The sequence below is a fragment of the Bombus affinis genome, chromosome 8 (assembly GCF_024516045.1).
Source record: "Bombus affinis isolate iyBomAffi1 chromosome 8, iyBomAffi1.2, whole genome shotgun sequence".
In the NCBI taxonomy this organism is placed as follows: Eukaryota; Metazoa; Arthropoda; class Insecta; order Hymenoptera; family Apidae; genus Bombus; species Bombus affinis.
This window is the reverse complement of record NC_066351.1, coordinates 9598785-9617315: the sequence shown is the minus strand read 5'-3', so window position 1 is coordinate 9617315 and position 18531 is coordinate 9598785. Positions and strand designations below refer to the sequence as shown.

The 18531-nt window shown below is 35.7% G+C and overlaps 2 protein-coding genes and 2 long non-coding RNA genes across 13 annotated transcripts in view; 1 reads left to right on the top strand and 3 right to left on the bottom strand.

Moving 5' to 3' along the window:
- LOC126919669 (uncharacterized) overlaps window positions 1–18531 on the bottom strand; it is a 228657-nt gene that overhangs the window by 38940 nt on the left and 171186 nt on the right. The gene's annotated exons all lie outside the window — the stretch shown is intronic.
- Window positions 1–18531, top strand: part of LOC126919547 (regulating synaptic membrane exocytosis protein 1) — a 151740-nt gene that overhangs the window by 89541 nt on the left and 43668 nt on the right. For 8 of the 9 annotated variants that reach the window (XR_007711691.1, XR_007711692.1, XM_050728913.1 and 5 more), the window contains 4 exons: window positions 4139–4298; window positions 5256–5555; window positions 8718–8925; window positions 16856–17031. Coding sequence is in view for 7 of the 9 variants with exons in the window: in XM_050728913.1 (XP_050584870.1) it covers window positions 4139–4298; window positions 5256–5555; window positions 8718–8925; window positions 16856–17031 (844 nt within the window). In the remaining 2 variants the exon portion in view is untranslated. The remainder of the gene's footprint in view (window positions 1–4138; window positions 4299–5255; window positions 5556–8717; window positions 8926–16855; window positions 17032–18531) is intronic. The other variant, XM_050728915.1, reaches the window with a different exon arrangement.
- LOC126919575 (uncharacterized) overlaps window positions 8226–18531 on the bottom strand; it is a 60906-nt gene continuing 50600 nt past the window's right edge. Inside the window, exon 3 of the long non-coding RNA XR_007711708.1 lies at window positions 8226–8242. This is a non-coding gene — a long non-coding RNA (uncharacterized LOC126919575). The remainder of the gene's footprint in view (window positions 8243–18531) is intronic.
- On the bottom strand, window positions 8301–14509 carry LOC126919574 (uncharacterized). Of its 2 annotated transcripts, XR_007711706.1 has the most exons (3): window positions 12553–14496; window positions 10432–11461; window positions 8301–8923 (listed from the first exon to the last, which is right to left on the bottom strand). It is a non-coding gene; the product is annotated as an uncharacterized LOC126919574 (long non-coding RNA). The 2 variants fall into 2 exon arrangements; XR_007711705.1 differs by having other exon boundaries at window positions 10432–14509.

Genomic DNA, 18531 nt, shown 5'->3' with positions numbered 1-18531 from the left:
CAGCCGAGAGAAGAATCGGCAGAATCTCATTTCATTGGAAACGACTGCGGAAACGAAAGAAAGTGGAATGAAATTGAAATCAGGGACGAGGCCACGCGAGGAGGGGATGGCAGGCTAGGGATTGAGAGCGTCGGGTTACGGTAAATCCGGAAATCGGTCGAAAAAAGGGAACAAGAAAGTGAAAAGAGGTCGCGAATCGCAGGTTCTGCCTCTTTAAATCTTTGCTCGGTACACAGCCGGAAATTAGCGGTTGCCAATAACAAAGAGACCGAATTCAATCCCCTTGTAACAAGAGAATTAGTACGAAATACATTTTTCTATTTCCTTACTCATTTCTCCAATTTTCGATTCGCGTTTCCCACGCAATCGCGCCTAGAACTCCTTTGAGTTTCGTTCTTGAAATGGCTAAACCCTTTGTAGCCTTTTGTAGAACGAAATCCTCCGAGCATTAGCTTCAGCTAATTCTCTCGTAGTGATCTCAAGTTTTCCTTCGTGCTTTGTAATAAATTCTATAAATTTATATACGCGGTCCTAAATTCATGAAGAAGGTCAGGGAGACTTGATAGTTGATATAAGATGAAAATCAAAATCCACAGGATTCCATTGGAGGCTTTGTCTTCGAAAAAATCGAGTTTAAAAGCTTGTCAAGTACACGCGTATTTGAAAAAGAAGGATAATCGACAGGATCGGTTATCTTGCGTGCGAAAGTCGGTCGAAAGGATACGACTAGTAGATTCTGTAAAAAGATTATTTTTATTAAAGTAAACTTCCGCCAAATTTCATTTGTACGCACAGTTATATACTTGTATAATGAAACGAAGTATTACACAGTCGATTTAAGGCCCAACACATTTTGCTCTCGCGTTGTTTGGTTAAAGACCCAATCCTCTTTCGTACCAGCGAAAAATAAATCAGAACGTAATATCCGAATGGTCAGAAAAGCTACGATTTTTCCGAAGAACCTAACATTATTCGATGAATCGGAACAGCCTCTCTCTGCCGTAATTTATTGCGCAATCAATTAAAGTAGATTTGTTGAGAAGTAGGTACATCGGTTGCAGCCGCGGATAAAGAATGCACAGGATCGTTAGTTCACAAATTAACGGTTTACCAAACTTATGAATAATGTATAGTGGCGTATCCTCGACCGAAACAGGTTGGTGACGTAAGCACGCGAAGCACACACGAACCCCGGCGTAACAGTTCGCGACAAATTTATCGGGGCTGAAGTACCGGCGTCGAACGACCGGCGTTAGCGAGGGGAATCTGAAAATTAGATCCCGCGATTCCGTTAAAATTTGACGCAATTTCCTCGATTACGCCTCGAATTGGAACAGCCGGTCGTCAGCTCGTAGCTTCGGCCCCGAAATCCGAAAATCGATTCGACAGACCAGTTTCAGGAGAGATGCCATAGATAATTAATTGGAGAAACATGAATAATAATTCTTTGGATAAATCGGTGTCAAACGTAGGAATCAGATAAAGCTCGTCGTAAATAACGACGTCTCTTCGACTTCGTAAAACGGCTGTGTGCACGTGCACTTGTTCCGATATGGTGACATCGGCATCGCCGTTGGGAAACGGATTTCCTATATTTTCTCCTCGCTCCACGGCTCTCCCTTTTCCACCGAGCCTTTCAATCTCGCCATGGCAACGTCAGTAATTGTCTCCCCTAACTGACGTTTCCTGACAACAAGTTACAAATTTGAAGAGTTCGAACAGCTAGGAAAGATCCTGCAGCCGTTACCGGGTATTGTTTATGGGATCTGGTTACCGGGATTCGATGCGTGATAAACGCAAAGTCTGAAACGCGAATAATAAATCCGCCCGAGATAAATAGCTGATCGGCTTGTACATACGTCATAGTTGTATCCTGTCTTCCTTTCGCGATAAAAAATTGTTTCTACGTATTTTTACTCCTGAAGCATTTTGAACACGTTTGATAAATTTAAAGCGAGAAGTAGAGATCATATAAAACTAGATTTGATTATTTTTCGTGTAGCGGCATAAAAGATGTGAAAAATTGCGATAGTAATTGGAAGATCGTATAAAAAAGTGGAATTTTCATTTCACCTTATTATGTAATCATTGCAAAAGAATTAAGTAAGCATAGTTCGTATCTCATAGTTCTCCATCCTCTAATTTATGAGTTGTGAATATAAAAAAATTGTTATTTTATGAAACGTCTTTCTAAATTGAAGTCTGATAAAAAAAAAAAAAAAAACGTTAAACACAAAGTTTCCTTTTTTCTCTCGTAGGATAGGATTCTGCAAATGACAATGTACAAGTTTCTATTTGAAATGGAAATCGATCTTCAAATAATCTTGGTAAAGACCAACCAGTCACAGACAAATAGCACAAATTGCATTGTTCCCTCGAAACCATGAGATTTTTGCATTCGATACTTTCCCTGAAAATGCATTGCCTTCGAGATAATTAGGTGGAAATCTTCCAAATGAAAGCTCCGTATAGAAAATATTTAAGAAATCTTGTGAAAGTAGTATACCAGTATAGGTAGTTGCTAGTACAAAGTAGTTACTAGTATAATAGCAGTTAAACTCGAATTATTTTCTTTGTAGAAAATACGAAAGGAATAAATGGAGATAATTTTCAATTACTGAAGTTTATATGACAAGGGTAGAAATAAACTTGGAAGTAATTTGGTCTAGAAAGTTCAGTTACTGCTTAACTTTTTCTCGAAGTGAAAATTCCATTCCTTACAAGTTTTTTTTTATGGGATATGAAATGGATCGGTACATATCTTCGTTAGTTTATTGTCCAGCATTTAATGAAAATCGTGATTTCCTTTGAATAATAAATCCAGCTCATTTTCGAGATACTTATTTATTAGACAATTTGCATGAAAAAGAGAACGTATTGCAATTTACGGAATTTATTATTTAAGCTTTTGTATAGAGTAACAAAATTATTCATAGTATAATTACAAGAACGTATTCATTAGTCTCGTATAAATAATAAAAAGTTAAAAAAAAAATTGTAAAAAATGATATGCCTCTAAAAATGTGTTATTGATCTGTATATTTTTGAAGAGAAGTAATTTTTTAATGAGAAATTATAGAAATGTGGTTTCTATCATATTGGATGCAAACTGTGTCTGACAGTGAATGACCTATTTCCACCTTAATTACTCTTACTTCTTTTTTTCCACTCCAGTTTCGTGCTTCAAATATTGCCGATTATATTTTTGGCCTTATTATATTTTTAATATATTCGTTAGAATTATTTTATTAGCGCTAGGAAAAATAGATATCGATAGTATTAACAGTATCTCGAAACTTTTTCAGCCAATGATAGGTATGCGATAGTAATACGATTTAATTTTACAAGCGAGTTTAAGAAATTAAATTATGGTAATATATTTTACATGGATTTCCATAACTTTTCATAATTGTTCGTATCCTTAAGAACTTACGAAGTTTTTATACAAGACCAATCGAAACGCTGCTAGCTTTGTCGCTAATGAGGCTTGTGATACAATAGAAATCAATAAATTTTCCAATAATTTTTTTGTTATTGCGTACTTGCACCGTATGGTACGAATGCGTTAATTGTACAATACTTGTCGATAGCGTAATATTATTGATTGTTCTTAATGATTTATGAAAGAGTACAATAAAGAAGTTAATTAATTTTCCAAACGAAATAATAGTTTCGAATTAAGGGATTTATGTCTATCAGCAGTTATCTTTTTCCCCTTTTCATTAAAAATGTCATTAAGTGGTTGTTCGTTAAGAAAAATGAATATAATTTTAGTTTCGTGAAAATTCAAAGAAAATTAAAATTACAGTTACATTTGAACGATAAATCGTCTCATGATCGCTGTCAAATATCGATTAAATTTGGAAAGCGTATCTCGAGAATAAAAACAAACGATAAGAAAGCGAAGAAAGTAGAGACAGAACTGAGAAAAGAAATAGAGTAATCGTATGAACGCAGTCGTAACTAGTTCATCATTCAATATTTTCCAGACATATCAGTTCCCCGCGTACTCATAGCTTCTCGTATCAGTGTACGATACACTCCCCGATGTGAGCACTGTCACGCCAACAGTCATAACTCCTTCACGCAATGGTGTCACTCCCTGTGAAACTCTAATCTGTGTGTCGTAATGTTATAGTTTCGAAAGGTTGCAGGAGAACGCCGCGACGAGCTGAGATGGGAAAGGGACCTGGATCGCAACATCAGGTCTAGGGCGACCTCGCCGGATCGTCACCAGGTCGATAGGGGTAGGGCCACCAGTCCCCAGAGGGTCGCTGTCGTAGCATCTTCCGTCGGCGGTAAGAATCTTTGTTCACGATTTAAATTCCTTTCTTTTCTTCTTTTCTCTGTTCTTTTCTCTTCTTCTTTTTACTCTTTGTAACCATGTTCTCCTCAGCCAGTCGTTTCTCTTCTTTTCGAAATAAACGCGGAATAGCTATTTCCAGCTGCAGGTGATCCAATTTTAGGAAATGTTATTTTCTGAAGTCTTCTTTCAAGGAATCTTTATCTTTCTATTATAGAATAGCGAAACATAGGTTTATATGGAACTCGTAGAAATATAAAGGGATATTGAAGCTTTTTATAGACAAATTGAATTAATTCTTAGTCGCGTTGTTTCCTCTTTTTCCTTTTCTTAAACAAATAAATTTACGTAGGACATTGAATATCGCGTGGAATGTAACAACGATACGTTTCATTCAATGTTACTGATGATAATAGCAGATATCTTATGAAGTATACGATTCATATTCGTATTTGAAATAATAAATTTTATATATACGTTATATCTTTTTTTATATATTTTTTATAAACGTTATATATACACTTTATTAGAAACTCTTCATTAGTAAATAAAAGCGTAGTAATTATTGTTCTGGGCACGATTATTAAATTGTTTGCTACGAAATATGTTGTTGTTAAAACGATAATATTAACGTTTATGAGAAAAAGTTTCATTAATTTTATACTATGTCAAATGGTAGAAGTATTAATTTGATGCTCGTTCTGGAAATAATTTGTGAGATGATAACTCAGACATATCTCGTGTTAATATTCTATGTGTCTTTGTACGATACTATTTTTAATGTTTCTATTCGCAAGACTTAGAAATCGTTATTTGCAATCGCGACCTGAACATATCCAAAACATCTGTCCTGCTAAATTTCCTAAAACGATTATGTTCTATATCTTGTCTGAACATTTCGCTGTGAAACGTGACTTCCACAAAACCATAACGATCTTTCGTGTTCCATTAGGGGAGCCACCGGATATATTGAATCCGGACGAGGAGGAAGAACGTCGAAGGCATGTACGTCGTCCAAGTAGTACAGTTCGTAGAATGACCAGGCAAAGATCTTACGACGACGAAATGAAGAACGTGGCGGCTATGTCTGGGGGTGGAGGACAACACGCTCATCCGGAACCTGGTTTAGGGCTTCCTGTGCAACTACCGAGACGGGCATCAGCCTACGACGTGTATGCCACACCAGGAGCCGGTGGACTTAACGCCATGGCCATCGCAGCAGCTCAACAAAGAGCGTCGATCTCAGCGCAAGGTAAATCGTGTTGTATCAACACATTATCGTCGGCACACGTAAATGTACATCTTTCGTATATCGTTGGTAGTAAGCAGGACGCGGGACAAATCCGACTTTGTATACACTTTTTCATTTTGTGTCATTTTTCCGTTTTTCCTTTTTTTTTTTTTTTTTTAATTTCTAAAGCTGAATAAAGCATTTTTTGTTTCATTTTGGACAGCTAATACTATCACTCTCTTTTTTGGTACTGTCGCACACAAAGTATTAGCGCATCTGCTACCAGTTTCATATTAAATATTAACAGAGGACCGTGGAACGTTTAGAATAGTAGGCGTTAAGATTATGGAGGTTTTATTGCACGTACATGCCATTCGTCTGTAATTAATAAACTTCTTTTATTTATGTGGTTATAAAATGAAAAATTACTATCGTCACGCATGTGTGACGTCACTCTCCCCACGGGAATCGATATGTTACATGTACCTGACAAGTAATAACGATCGTGTTGAAAACTATAGACGTGTGGCTATGCAATTTTCAAGCGGCATCACATATGGGAAAAGCGTATAAAAATGTTCTCCACGATATCATTCTTGAAAGTTTCACATCATGCTTCATGCAGTGTTCTACAAAACCATTACAACGTATTTAAGTATAGCGTATTTAACGTATTTAAATATCTCATTGTTATTATATATTTTCTCAGAATCTACGAAAATCATTGATCGTACTCTATAGAATTTCTTAAATTTCTTTTGAAGTAATCGACGTTGTGCTATCAGATTCTTCTGTGTGATTGATTTTCTTCTGCGGTTTTTTAAAATCTAGATATTCGGCTATGCGTAAGCTCTGACAATTTACGATATTTTTTACGATTAAACATTCATTAGGCAAAGAGGGACTGTATTACGCGATATTACGCAATATTATGCAATATTATTGCAATGAAATTACTTAGAAAACATCAATTTCTGATTTCTACAATTTTCGAACTTTGTACAATTTACGAAACAAATGTTGTCACGGCTGCAACGTGCAATAATAAAATTTCGATCTCGTCAACTGCAGAATATTCGAAAGCAGGAAGGGGATGCATGCCGATTTAGTAATTAAGTATATTAACGTAATTTTTCACCACGTATTTGATATTATGAAGCTGGGGAAAATTTATGACACGGCGGCTGCATTAATTAATTCTTGTTTTAATTAAAGGGCGTCATATGTAAGTAGTTGATAAATTGCAGTTTTCCATTATGATATAACGCACTCAGTGAATGCCGATTATTAACCGCGTTGCGTGCGCTGCATCTTTGTCATTTTAATGGAACAACGATCGCGATGAAATTAAATTTAGTGAAACGAAGTATGAAAATTCGATAATTGTCTCTTTGACGTTCGTATCTCGTGTATTTAAATACTAATACCGTTTGATGTTAACGTACTGAGCAGATATATTGAAAATGGCGGTGAATAGTCACGTACAGCGTAATCAATCATGAAAATCATTCAGAATATTAAAGGATTTATTTTTGAAACATTAATTTTCGAATATTTTAGAAAGCTTTTAATTAACCTGTCAATATTAAGTCGTTTTCTAAACTTTTATAGTAATCGAAACTAAGAAATTAACAAGGATAAATTAATTTTAATTAGATGATTTTAGTCCGTGTAAATATAATGTAATTTGCTTCAAATAGAAATAAAATGACGCACGAGAAAGTAGAGTGCCTCTGAGTGGAGAATTCATTATATGATTAACATCTTAAATTAAATACTAATACCAGAAATTACAAAATATATATAATGTAATATTATTCTATACTTGAATTCAGATCAACGATAAGAAGGAACGAAATAAGAGCATACCAAAGTGGAAGCAAATTTACATTGCGAAACATTGATACACAATCGAAACATTTGCATTATAAGATACCAGATAATAATGGATATCTTTGTTACCGAATCTCCAATTTATTCATTGTCTCGAATTTATCGTTTCTTTTTGCCTTACCTTACTTCCATTTATATGTATATATATATATATATAAAATATACGAACGTGGTCCGACCAAGTTAATGTGTTTAAATTGTTCCCAGACGTGATATTTGTCATGGTGGCTAGACATAAGAGTATGTCATCCTGTGACCGACCGCAGGGATCGCCGTAGGATAGTTACAAAAGGACAGACCATTCGATTATCTCAGCGGTGCCTTTTGCGATCCTTACGAGACCGGACGAAAGTCTCGTGGACATGTAATCGAGTTTAACTGCCTTCAGGAAGCGTGGCTCCTAGTTAGTCACATCTATGTCCACAAGCTGGCCCGGGCCTAACTTCGTTTAATTTTGGTCGGATCTCTAACTCAAACTTTAATCTCTAATGGTCGAAATACTTTGTAACGAGGTGAACATCGTTCTAATTAATTTACGCGCTTGTTACGCGGTATTTGAGGCTTTAATTCGGTTTAAATCCTTTACAGAAGCGGGTTAAGGAGATTCGATCGTAATTGCGAAAATTACTCATTCGATCCTTGAACGACAGTATGCGTGTCAGGATATAAAGTTGCTAAAAATACCTCTATAATTTTCTCATCCTTGAACTTATTTCTTTCTTTTTACGTAATGAAGATGCTTGATCCATCATAGCGGTTAAAAGTCAACAGTACGATTACACGGCTATATCCATGGGGCATAGTTCCAGAATTTTCTGAAATAATTAAACAAACCGAACGAATAAATTGTTCATAATTAACTATAGGTAAAAGTAACTTAAAATTTGTTTATTATTAAAAACAGGAGCTTTTCTTGCAATAAAATACCAAACTGGTTTGAACGATGAGCGTTTGAACATAGCAAAAAGTGTTTTAAATTATTAATAACTCGAAAGTTGTTTCTGACATACTAAACACGAGGGATTAACCCTTGAGTAATACCTTTGGGCCATAAGAGACCACGACAGTTTGGATTACATTTGAATTAGGTTACTTAATCTTAGGGTATTTAAGGCATTTATGGAATTTAATTCTATCTCGGAAATATCATAATATTAAATTTTATCTGAATTTTTATTCGCCGCCGCTGTAGCTTAACTCTGATAACTTTAATATATCCGTAGAATAATACTGCTGTTATTAAATGAACATATAAAGACGGTCGTACGAATGAAAATTTCTTTCTCCCAGGTGGCAGGAAACCAGAGGAAAGACCGACAGCTCGTAGATCATCGTTTCGGGCAGTGAAGCCGGTGATGCCCTATGAAGTCGGAGCTGAAGATGAGAGTATGATGAACTTGGAAGCATCTTCTGTGGCAGTGGTTTCGCCAAAGGTGGTGCCTCCGTCTGTTTTAGGCCCTGACGAAGAACGTCGTACCAGACGAAGGGGCTCTCAACTGTGAGTATTATATTATCTATTTAATAATGCTTCCCTGCACAAATTAAGTGGCTTCCCTGGAATAATTTTATAGGGAATAAATTTCGGGATAATAACGGGCTATCCTTCAGCTATTCTAACTGTTGGAAACGAGTTTCGAATTTCTAATTTATGCCAAGGATTATCGATAGATTAATTTCAAGCATTATAAAGTTTGTAAAATATCCTCTATCCTGACTAGAACTATTTAGATACTTTGAAACGTTGTTATATTTTAGAAAGTATGCGCTTGACAATATATTGATCATACTTGATAATAAATACACTACAACATAGATATTCGTTATACGCAACATTATAATATTTCGTTAAAGAATATATTGGTTTTTATACAAAAAGTTCAGCACATTGAATTTCACGTTCGTTAGTTGAAAAATCATGTGCAGTATATACACGAAATATAATATATACCAAGTATGAATATTCGTTCCAGTGAATCAGAAGATAACGAAGCGATGAATGCTATCGTAAAAAATACATATGTAATAGAAATATCTTGGAAGGTACGATGTTCGAATGTTAATGCCAGTTACTGTAAATAAAGTTTAATCTCCTCACAAGTGTTTCTTAAAATATTTCACGTTATCGTTTCTCGATCATCGCATCGTTTCGATATTGGCCAATGAATGAAAGGCAAATATAAAATAAGATTGTCTGTTTTTACGTATTTATACGTGTACTTCGTATTTTAGACATGTAATACATAGTTTGAAAAAGGTGGATCAGCGTTTATAATTACAGTTCTCGAAACTCCAAATGAACAGTTCAATGACTACGAAAGATATCCCTATATAGAGACAAATAGAATAAATAGAATTCGTAAAACTAACAGGTTGATAGTTACGAAGGTGGACATCCTGCTTCGGGAACGCAATTCGCGTTCAATTTGTAATCGCAAACTTGTATCTTTTGATTGAAGTGCAGGCCGACTGGACACGGCATGAGAACTGGCGGATTCACCGTACAAATGATAAAACTGCTGCAATTGCATCTATGAGCAATCATCGGCTGGTTCTCGGTTACAAAATCGCAATCTTCTATATAAGCGTCTAGACTCTGTTGACTCTTACAGTTTACGTAAATCAGGAAAGCCACAAGAACAACGAAAACCAGGGCTAAAAAGGACAAGAACAGGTCTGTCAGAATCATTTCTCTACGAGGTTCAATCCACTTTCGAAGCAATATTTCGGCTAAGATTTTGAACTTCATAAAAATTGGAATAATCGAGCAGAATGATCGAGGAATTTTGTCTACCTATTAGTTCAGATAACGGAGATTTCACGATTCAATTGTGCTACGTACTCGTTTTAGCATAGCGTGGAATATATACGATATGAAAAGAAAGCAATGACCAAGATTCTATATATTTCAGATTTAATATAAACAACTGAAATTCCAGTTTCTAATTCTCATTGACATTTCACCGAATAACGTATTCGTAGCTATCCACTAAAGTAACTCGCTTACCTTTCATTTTGCGTTTGGGAGAGAAAAACGCTCCAAATATCCAAACTCTGGGTTACCGTACACACGACTTGTCTGGCCAACATTTCAGATTCGCTTTATATACTCCACTGACTAATTAATTATCACTATCTATGTATATCAATGCTTTTGGTTTTATCGGATTTCGTTATCAATCGATTCATGGATTACCGTCATTAAATGTGCAATTTACTTCTCTTTTATCTTTTTAATAGTTCGGTATATTGAAAAAACTAGTGATAGAAAAGCTTCGTGTTTGAGGAGTAAGGAGAAAAATAAGGAAGGTCGCAGAATCAGTTTTAAGTAATTTAATTCACTGGAAAAGGAACGACATTAAATGAATTTAAAAGCAGTTGTTTATACTCTTCTGATCACGCAGAATGACCTATATATTTATATATCTGATTTAAAAAATTTATATATCGAAAAATCTCTAAAAGTAGATATTCTTTTCTTCTGGTTTCTCCAAATATTTCCAAACTGTTATCGTTTTCTTTGCAAAAATCCTTTGCAATCTCTCTCATCATCAACATGCCATTTATTGCCACTTAATTTTATCAATAATATAATTGAAATATTTAAAAAATGAATATTATATATAATCTTTGGAGACGATCTACATACGTACGTACACGAGCATAGAATATGTGAAAACTGAATTTCAATTGATATTTCCTTCGATTTTAATTATTTGTGAAAGATTGTTCTCGACTCATTTGCCTTGTGATAATAGACACAATGTAAATTTCTTTGTGTTTCGGGATAAACACGAGAACTAACGGATCGTTCCTAATTCCATGTTATTTTTATTAATCTGTTTCTCGAAATTTCTGATACTCGTCTCTGTTCAAATACACGTAACAACAGATACTGTATTACAAAATGCCCGTAATGTAGTTACTTCTGCCCTTCTTTCTGTTTGTGTACGGCGAAACAGAAACTTTCGCGTCGTGCAGTCATGTGTTCAGTGTTCAGGTTCAGCTTCTTTTCTAAGTCCTCGGAGACTTCCTCCCTACAAACGAAATATTTTCTCTTTGAAGAAAGAAGATAAGAGACCTACTTTCAAGGAATAGCAACTCAGAGGGAACTGAATTTTACTTTGAATCGAATAACATTTTATGATTGTACTTTGAATAGTTTGAATTTATTAATTCTCGATGAACATTGTGCATTTATCGTTATCCATGTTATTATATGTTGGACGTTTATAACGTACGGTTGAATTTCCTTGTGGTTCGTAAAATTCTCGTATCTTCTGTCGAATAACATGGAAAAGTACGTTTCATTTTTGTACGGCTTATCGACCGTTCGTATTCGATGCACATTTCAAATTTATGTTAGACGTATGTCTTTATGATATTCCCGAACTATTCCTGTTTTTCTTTATTGGCTCCTTTAGATATTCGTATTTATATGTTTTCATATCCTCGTAATACAGATGTCTTGTGTATTTTTACAAAATATTCAGAGTTGATACTTGCAGATTTAGAGATTTTAACGTATAAATTTCTTCGTACTACATATCAGGACGTTAGAAGATTCCGAGGAAAAACCTATCCGAAAGGACATGTTCCAGAAAGGTACTTTGGATGCTACGGATCTGAAATGTCTTTATAAAAAGGTATTTCGTTTTTTCCTGTTTCATTCGAAAACAGAGAAGATTCCGCGAACAAATCTAAAGTTTGTAATCTTGTTCTTTCCCGAAACGAGCAAAGAATACCAAATTATGTTCTGAAAGAGCGACGACACAAAATGGAGGAAATTTCTTATATTGTAATGACTTGCAATTCGAGGGTAAAACTTAAATTCGTTCTTCTTTATTAATAATTTATATTATACCAAAGAATACGTGTAACTGCTTCTAAAAAGCCTCGGTACTACAATGGTATTGCAATTATCCGAATTAATTTCAGTATAAGAGAATTTTCGAATAACAGTTGCTCCCCTGATGTTCATCTTCACGCACGTATTTAAAAAAAAGCATAAATAATGAAATAAAATATGCTAAAGACTTATGAATTCCGAATCTTTTTAGCTGCTGAATCGCACAACATTTTGAGAAGATTTAATTCGATAAGATTACATTCTTTTCGTGCCTCTTACCATCTTGACTCTATTTCCAAAGCCTCGGAATACTTGGAAATGTTGAAGGATGTCATCATTACCGCATTATATTCATGTACCAATCCGTTATTCCAAGCACACATAACATTAGTCAACGTCACGATCAATCGAAGAACGATTCAGCACGTTGAAATCATTCAATCATATCGGCGTTATCGCGAATTCTGAAGGAGCGTTTCTGCAACAACGCAGAAGGAGTTTCTCCTGCACTTGTAATAATATCTTTCACTTCCTCCTGCGTGGTGTCTCTTCGATGTAGTTCGCCGGTTTTTTCCATGCTCTTTTTCGTATCACACATTTAATGGTCACCCAAGCAGATGCCACCATATAACAGCGATACTTTTAATTGCTTGTGAAATTGTATCTCTCTTTCCTTGGTAGTTAACAAAAATTCTTGTAGAGAATTGAACTTTCCACATGGGAAACGTGCTCGGATAATGAAACGTACGGATAACAGAGGATTCGGATAATAGAGAATTCGGATAACAGAGATTCGGATAATCGAGGTTCCACCGTACAAATTTCCTCTTCGTCCGCAGTTTATATTCCATTTTAGAATCAGCAGTAGAGTACACGTTGCGCCTGAAGACGCTGTACAAACCCGTATCTCGTAATTGTTTTTCCAAGAGGAAAATAAGAAGCAAGGCAAGACGTTGGACGATTAAAGCGTTAAAAAGCGGTGTAATTCCCGGAGATCCCGTCCGTGAGTGGGAAATTGCCGGCATTTCCGCCCTTTCCTGCCCTCGTAAGTGCAGGGCTGGGCGCGGAAGCAGCAAAAAGTCGAGTAGATCGCAAACACCACGTTCCCGCCACTACAGAAATAATTAATGCCACACTTATGCAATCTCCCGCGAACACGTCCTGCTTCGGCTGCAGCCTCGTTTCTCCTGTACACGAGTAATCGTAGTTCCGCGCATCCATCCGAATTTCCGCGAATTCTCAACCGTGTCCCCGCCAACTGGCTTGTTATTAATATCCGGGACGAGACTGTTTCTCGAATTTCATTAGGTTTGCGTACATACGAATTACGCCGGCAATTGCATTCTCCTCGAAGACGAAGGTGTTCCTTCGTTTTCGGGAAGTTAATACGATCTCGAAAGTAGATTAGACGGTGTTCCGTGTTTATACTGCGACATTCAGAGGGAAACACACGTTTTGTTTTCGACGATTTCAAAATCAGAATTGCCTATTTATTTGCTGGACGTAATTACATTGAAAATTATCAATTTTCATGGTATTTGATACTGATTCATATACGTGTAATTGTAGATATAACGTAGAATATCAAGAGATATTGTTTGGATCGAAGTTGATATATCGCTCCAATTAACTATCTTTTCGTAAAAACGCATTTAATACATGCGCAAGTAACAAAAAGCTCCGTCGACGAAGGTGAAAGAAGAGAGGGATAGGGAAAGAACAAAAGGATGAAACATCGACGGTATTTTACCTCCGTTTTTGTATTTCTAATCGTTCCGACACACCGTAATGCTTCAATCACCGATTTTGTCTCGATTTTTATCCGCGGATCAGAATATAGTTTTTATTTCTTCAAATAAACGACAATGTTCTATTTTACTATTCACAAATGTATCCGAACGATGGATCGAATGGAAAGAACATACGAATTACACTGGACTCGATGAATTCACCAGTTATCAAAATATTTCTTACACTATCATCGCAGCTTCGTCCGCAACAACGAAAGATAGGCACGATGAAAGCAAAAGAAGCTACCGATTAAAATGTCTAATTCTTAAAATTAATCGATAAACGGTACATTTGTTGGACAATTAATCGGCTAATAATATATATTTTCTCATAATCCACATAAGTCTATGATATATTCGAAGCAATAAACGAAGACAATAAAGAAAATAATAAAAGGTAATGAACAAAAATAATAACGCCATTAAAATTCTTCTAGAATTTTGTAAAAAACTAATAAGATACGAGGACATTGGGACGATTCAAATAATCATTAATTTACATTTTATAACCACGATAAAATCAACAATTTTTTAAATTCGCGACAATATCGACGATAACAGTTAATCGTAATTAGAAAATCCACACGTGTAACAAATTTTACTTAAAAGGTCAATTTCCATATTTTTGAAACTCTCCAGGCTCTCACGAAATTGCTTGCAGCGCACTGTGATATCTCGAATCCAATATCAAGGTCGTGATGTAATGTTGCGCAGAGCCATTAAGGTGGTCTGGCAAAGAGTTAAGTAAAGGTCAGCCAATCGCAACCGAACCAGGGATTAAAATCACTGACCGATGGTTCTTTAAAAAGAAACAGTTTGAGCTTCAACGGCCAGATATCAGACCGTTCCGACTGGCAAAGTTTTCAGAAACGATTAAAACTGCTGTGAAAAATATTTCACTGTGTTTTTTCCACTGAATTTTCGGTTATTGGAAAAGTTCGCGTGATTATGCCGGAAGATCCACGATAATTCACGACGGTATATCCAGCAACTGGCAACTTTTACTTTTCTTTTTTCTTTTCTTTTTCTCTTTTTTCTTTTCTTTTTTTCAACGACGCTTAATCACCATCCCAGGCTTTTTTCCCCGTGGATGTATTCAAATCGGTCGTACCGATTGTTCAAATCACGAGCAAGTCGAGCAGAAACCACGCGGAATGCCGTGTTTCACTTAATTCAGCGGTTTTCGAGCATGAACCTACTTAAGCCACTCGATCTTCCCGACCGTGGCGAAAGCGTTCTAAAGTATTCTGGTCGTTTTAGTTGCTTCGCTCGAGGAGCAGATTAATTAGGATTTCGCGTGGAAATGGAGAAAGAAAGACGGAGATGACGAATATAAGAGCCCTCCGCCCTCAACCTCGAATCGGTATGTTTTTCTCTGCTAATTCAAATGTTTCTAAACGAAGCAGCATTGTAAGAGGATTCGATCGTAATTACCGAGTTTTGGTACACGAAATACCAGGGAATAGAATTTGTTTCTGTATTTCGACTAGTTGAAACGGTGCTGGCTCTGGTTTCATTCGATTCAGCTGGCCAGAACGTTTGATCGTAATTTTGTGGGAAACTGAATTAATTAATAGGTTGGTAGTATTTATAAACTTGCGCTTCCTATTTCAACGTTATAGAATTTACTTCTATTATTTCGTAATTAATTCTGTTACAGATTTCGAAAGAAACATATCGTTAAGAGAAAGAGGAGCAGAGAAATTTATTCTTTCTCTAAATGAGTGCTGGTTGAGATTTTTGTCTTTCCATTTTGGAATCAATTTTTCTTCGCGGAAAACACGAACGAAACGCGTACCAACAGATAAACGCAATTAAATTCAGTTCAAAGAGACAGCGAAAACGGTGCACTGTCTCAAATCACGATTGTTCTCGTAATTTCAAATCATCTCAATTTGCACAAATTAATCGATTCATGCTACGCACGATTAATTATCGATATCGAAGCGAAACGAAATAGACAACCTGGAAACTGAATTTAGCAAGTTTCTGCATTGTGTTCTGGTTCCACTAATAACGTGACGGAATTCGGGAATTTAGCAAAACTGAAATCCCGCAAAACATTATGATTTAACGAACGAATAATGAGATCTATTTTTGCATCGTACAGTTGCGATATCGTAAACATGTATCCGCGAGTAGTAAGTTATTCTTTATATTTTTCATGATGAAATCATCGTTGCGAAATATTTCATCCAACGTTTTCATCGTATGATTTTTAAACTGTTAGGATTTGACGCGAAGGTTATACGAAAAAATATATCGTTCGTATGTAGTACGGTTTTCGCTTCACATAAAAATGAATTATCGATAGCTGGCAAATTTTTATGGAAATTCCAGTTTTTATAAATAGGATTAAAGAAATGGAACGTAAATAGAGAATCGCCTCATCCTTGAAATGTTACAGCAAGTACCTTACTTTGGATGTTTTATACATTTTTGCAAATTATGTACATTCGTGTTCTTGTAAATTTAAATCTTTCATAAACGCACAAACGTCTACATGGCCCACATAACATATTTTTCAACAATCAAGTATCATTTTCAATTAATGGAATAAACCAAAGTGTTTTGTTCTTTTTATTTCAACGAAGAATTAAATAAATCAAAATGTGTCTCCTCTTCGTATAAAATATGAAAACTTTTGTGTAGGTGTACATGATTCGTTACAGTTAAGCTTCGATATTCCAATATTCCTTTTTTACTCCTACGTTCTCCTTTTCATCATTCTTACTTCTCATCGATGTTTCCGTATTCCGATATAAAATCAACTGGTGACGTTTTGATTTCAGACCGGATATAAACGCGATAAAGGGATTGGCATCTTCGGGTTCTTCAGGAGCTGCCAAAGTACCTCCGTCGGCTGTGAATAGAGTCGCGGCCGAAGATCGTGAGCTTGCTCGACAAGGAAGCCTGGTGGATGGAGAAAGTATCAAGATCGTTATCCATCACGCGGACAATGACATGAGTAAGTATCTCGTAGTAGAATCTTTCATTAAAGTATACCTCCAATGTTATTTGATATTAGCACGTCGCGAAATTTTCATTGCTTCCTTCGCGCCCGAGGCGCGTTATCTGCTAACAATAACTTCGACGGTTATCTTGGTGCTTCGAGCATCTCTCACGGATCCTCGAGCAAAAGTCTTGCTACGTAGGATGCTTGACGCAACTAAAATCAGAGATATAATGTTTCACTAATACCGACGTTATCGGAGATCGTTAAGTAGAAGGGTGATACGGAGATTAAATGGACCCGAGATGCAGTCGAATGTTTAAATGTCGAATTTAGGTCATTGCAGCTGCTTATGGAACGAAAGCGCCATTTACGCTGATCCAATTAGGAAAACGAATAACGCGAGAAAATTTCTTTTTATTTATATCCTCTTCTCGATGTGGTACGTGATAGCGTGTATTTCGTACGGGACGCTTTCGAGATTTGTAACTTTTCTCGTTAATTATCCAACGAACCTCGTTCTTGCAAGGTATTTCTCTCTTCTTTTTCTTGCTGAATGTAATTTCAATTTTATTATTTTAATTATTGTTTTCTTTCTCTTTTTCCCTTGGATTATTTTACTTTGTATCTTTTTCTGTTCTTTCGTCTCCTTTATTCTACGTTGTTATTTTATTTTCTCAAGTCCAACAGACACGATATTATTCTTCAATTCTTGAGGCCACTTCTCTAATGAGATTCAAATTTTTATTTACGTTAGATTTCGAAGAGAGAACAAGGTCGTGGATTTTAAACGCAAAGTTCTTAGAAAACCGTGCGCATTGGATTAAAAAAATCAAAGAATATAGGAAGCAAATGAATTAGCGATGAAAGGAAGAACGAAGAACAGTTCACATTAGCAGATTCTTCAAAGCTAAACATATAAAACACGGATAGGCAGATCTAAAGAAATTGGTCGGTGTATTATGTTCTAAATAGGACGCTTTCTCCTCTGCTGATAATTAAATTCCTTTAATTCGGAATGGGGAATTTAATTTGGTGGACAATCTGGAATCGTGCTTTTTCTAGTAAAAAGCGGAATATCCTTTCAAGCTCATTCGTTATAATAGGAAACAGCTTTGTGAACGTTGAAAGCGACATTTACAAAAATTGTTTGATAGTAATGTGTATAATGAATCCGCAGGGGAAAAGTGAAAAAAGGCCGCGCATAAAAATATTAAGGCAATGAAGCGTAAAAAACTCAGTAAATGGTAATGATCAGAGAAAATTCTGATAAAAAACTTTGCGACAAAACGTTTCTAGTAGCAGTTTTACGTAATCATTCGTCGCTTTTTTTATCGTGCTCGAGATGAAATAGGTTATTTTTAATACTTTTTTCTCTTATTAGAAGGAGAAAGGAAATTTCATAAATTACTTTAAAGCAGAAATTTGCAATTTCCATCGGTGAACAGTTTTCAGAGCTGGTTATTTCAAGCCGTCGGATTTTGTTCAATTGAAAAATTGTCCTACATATCTAAC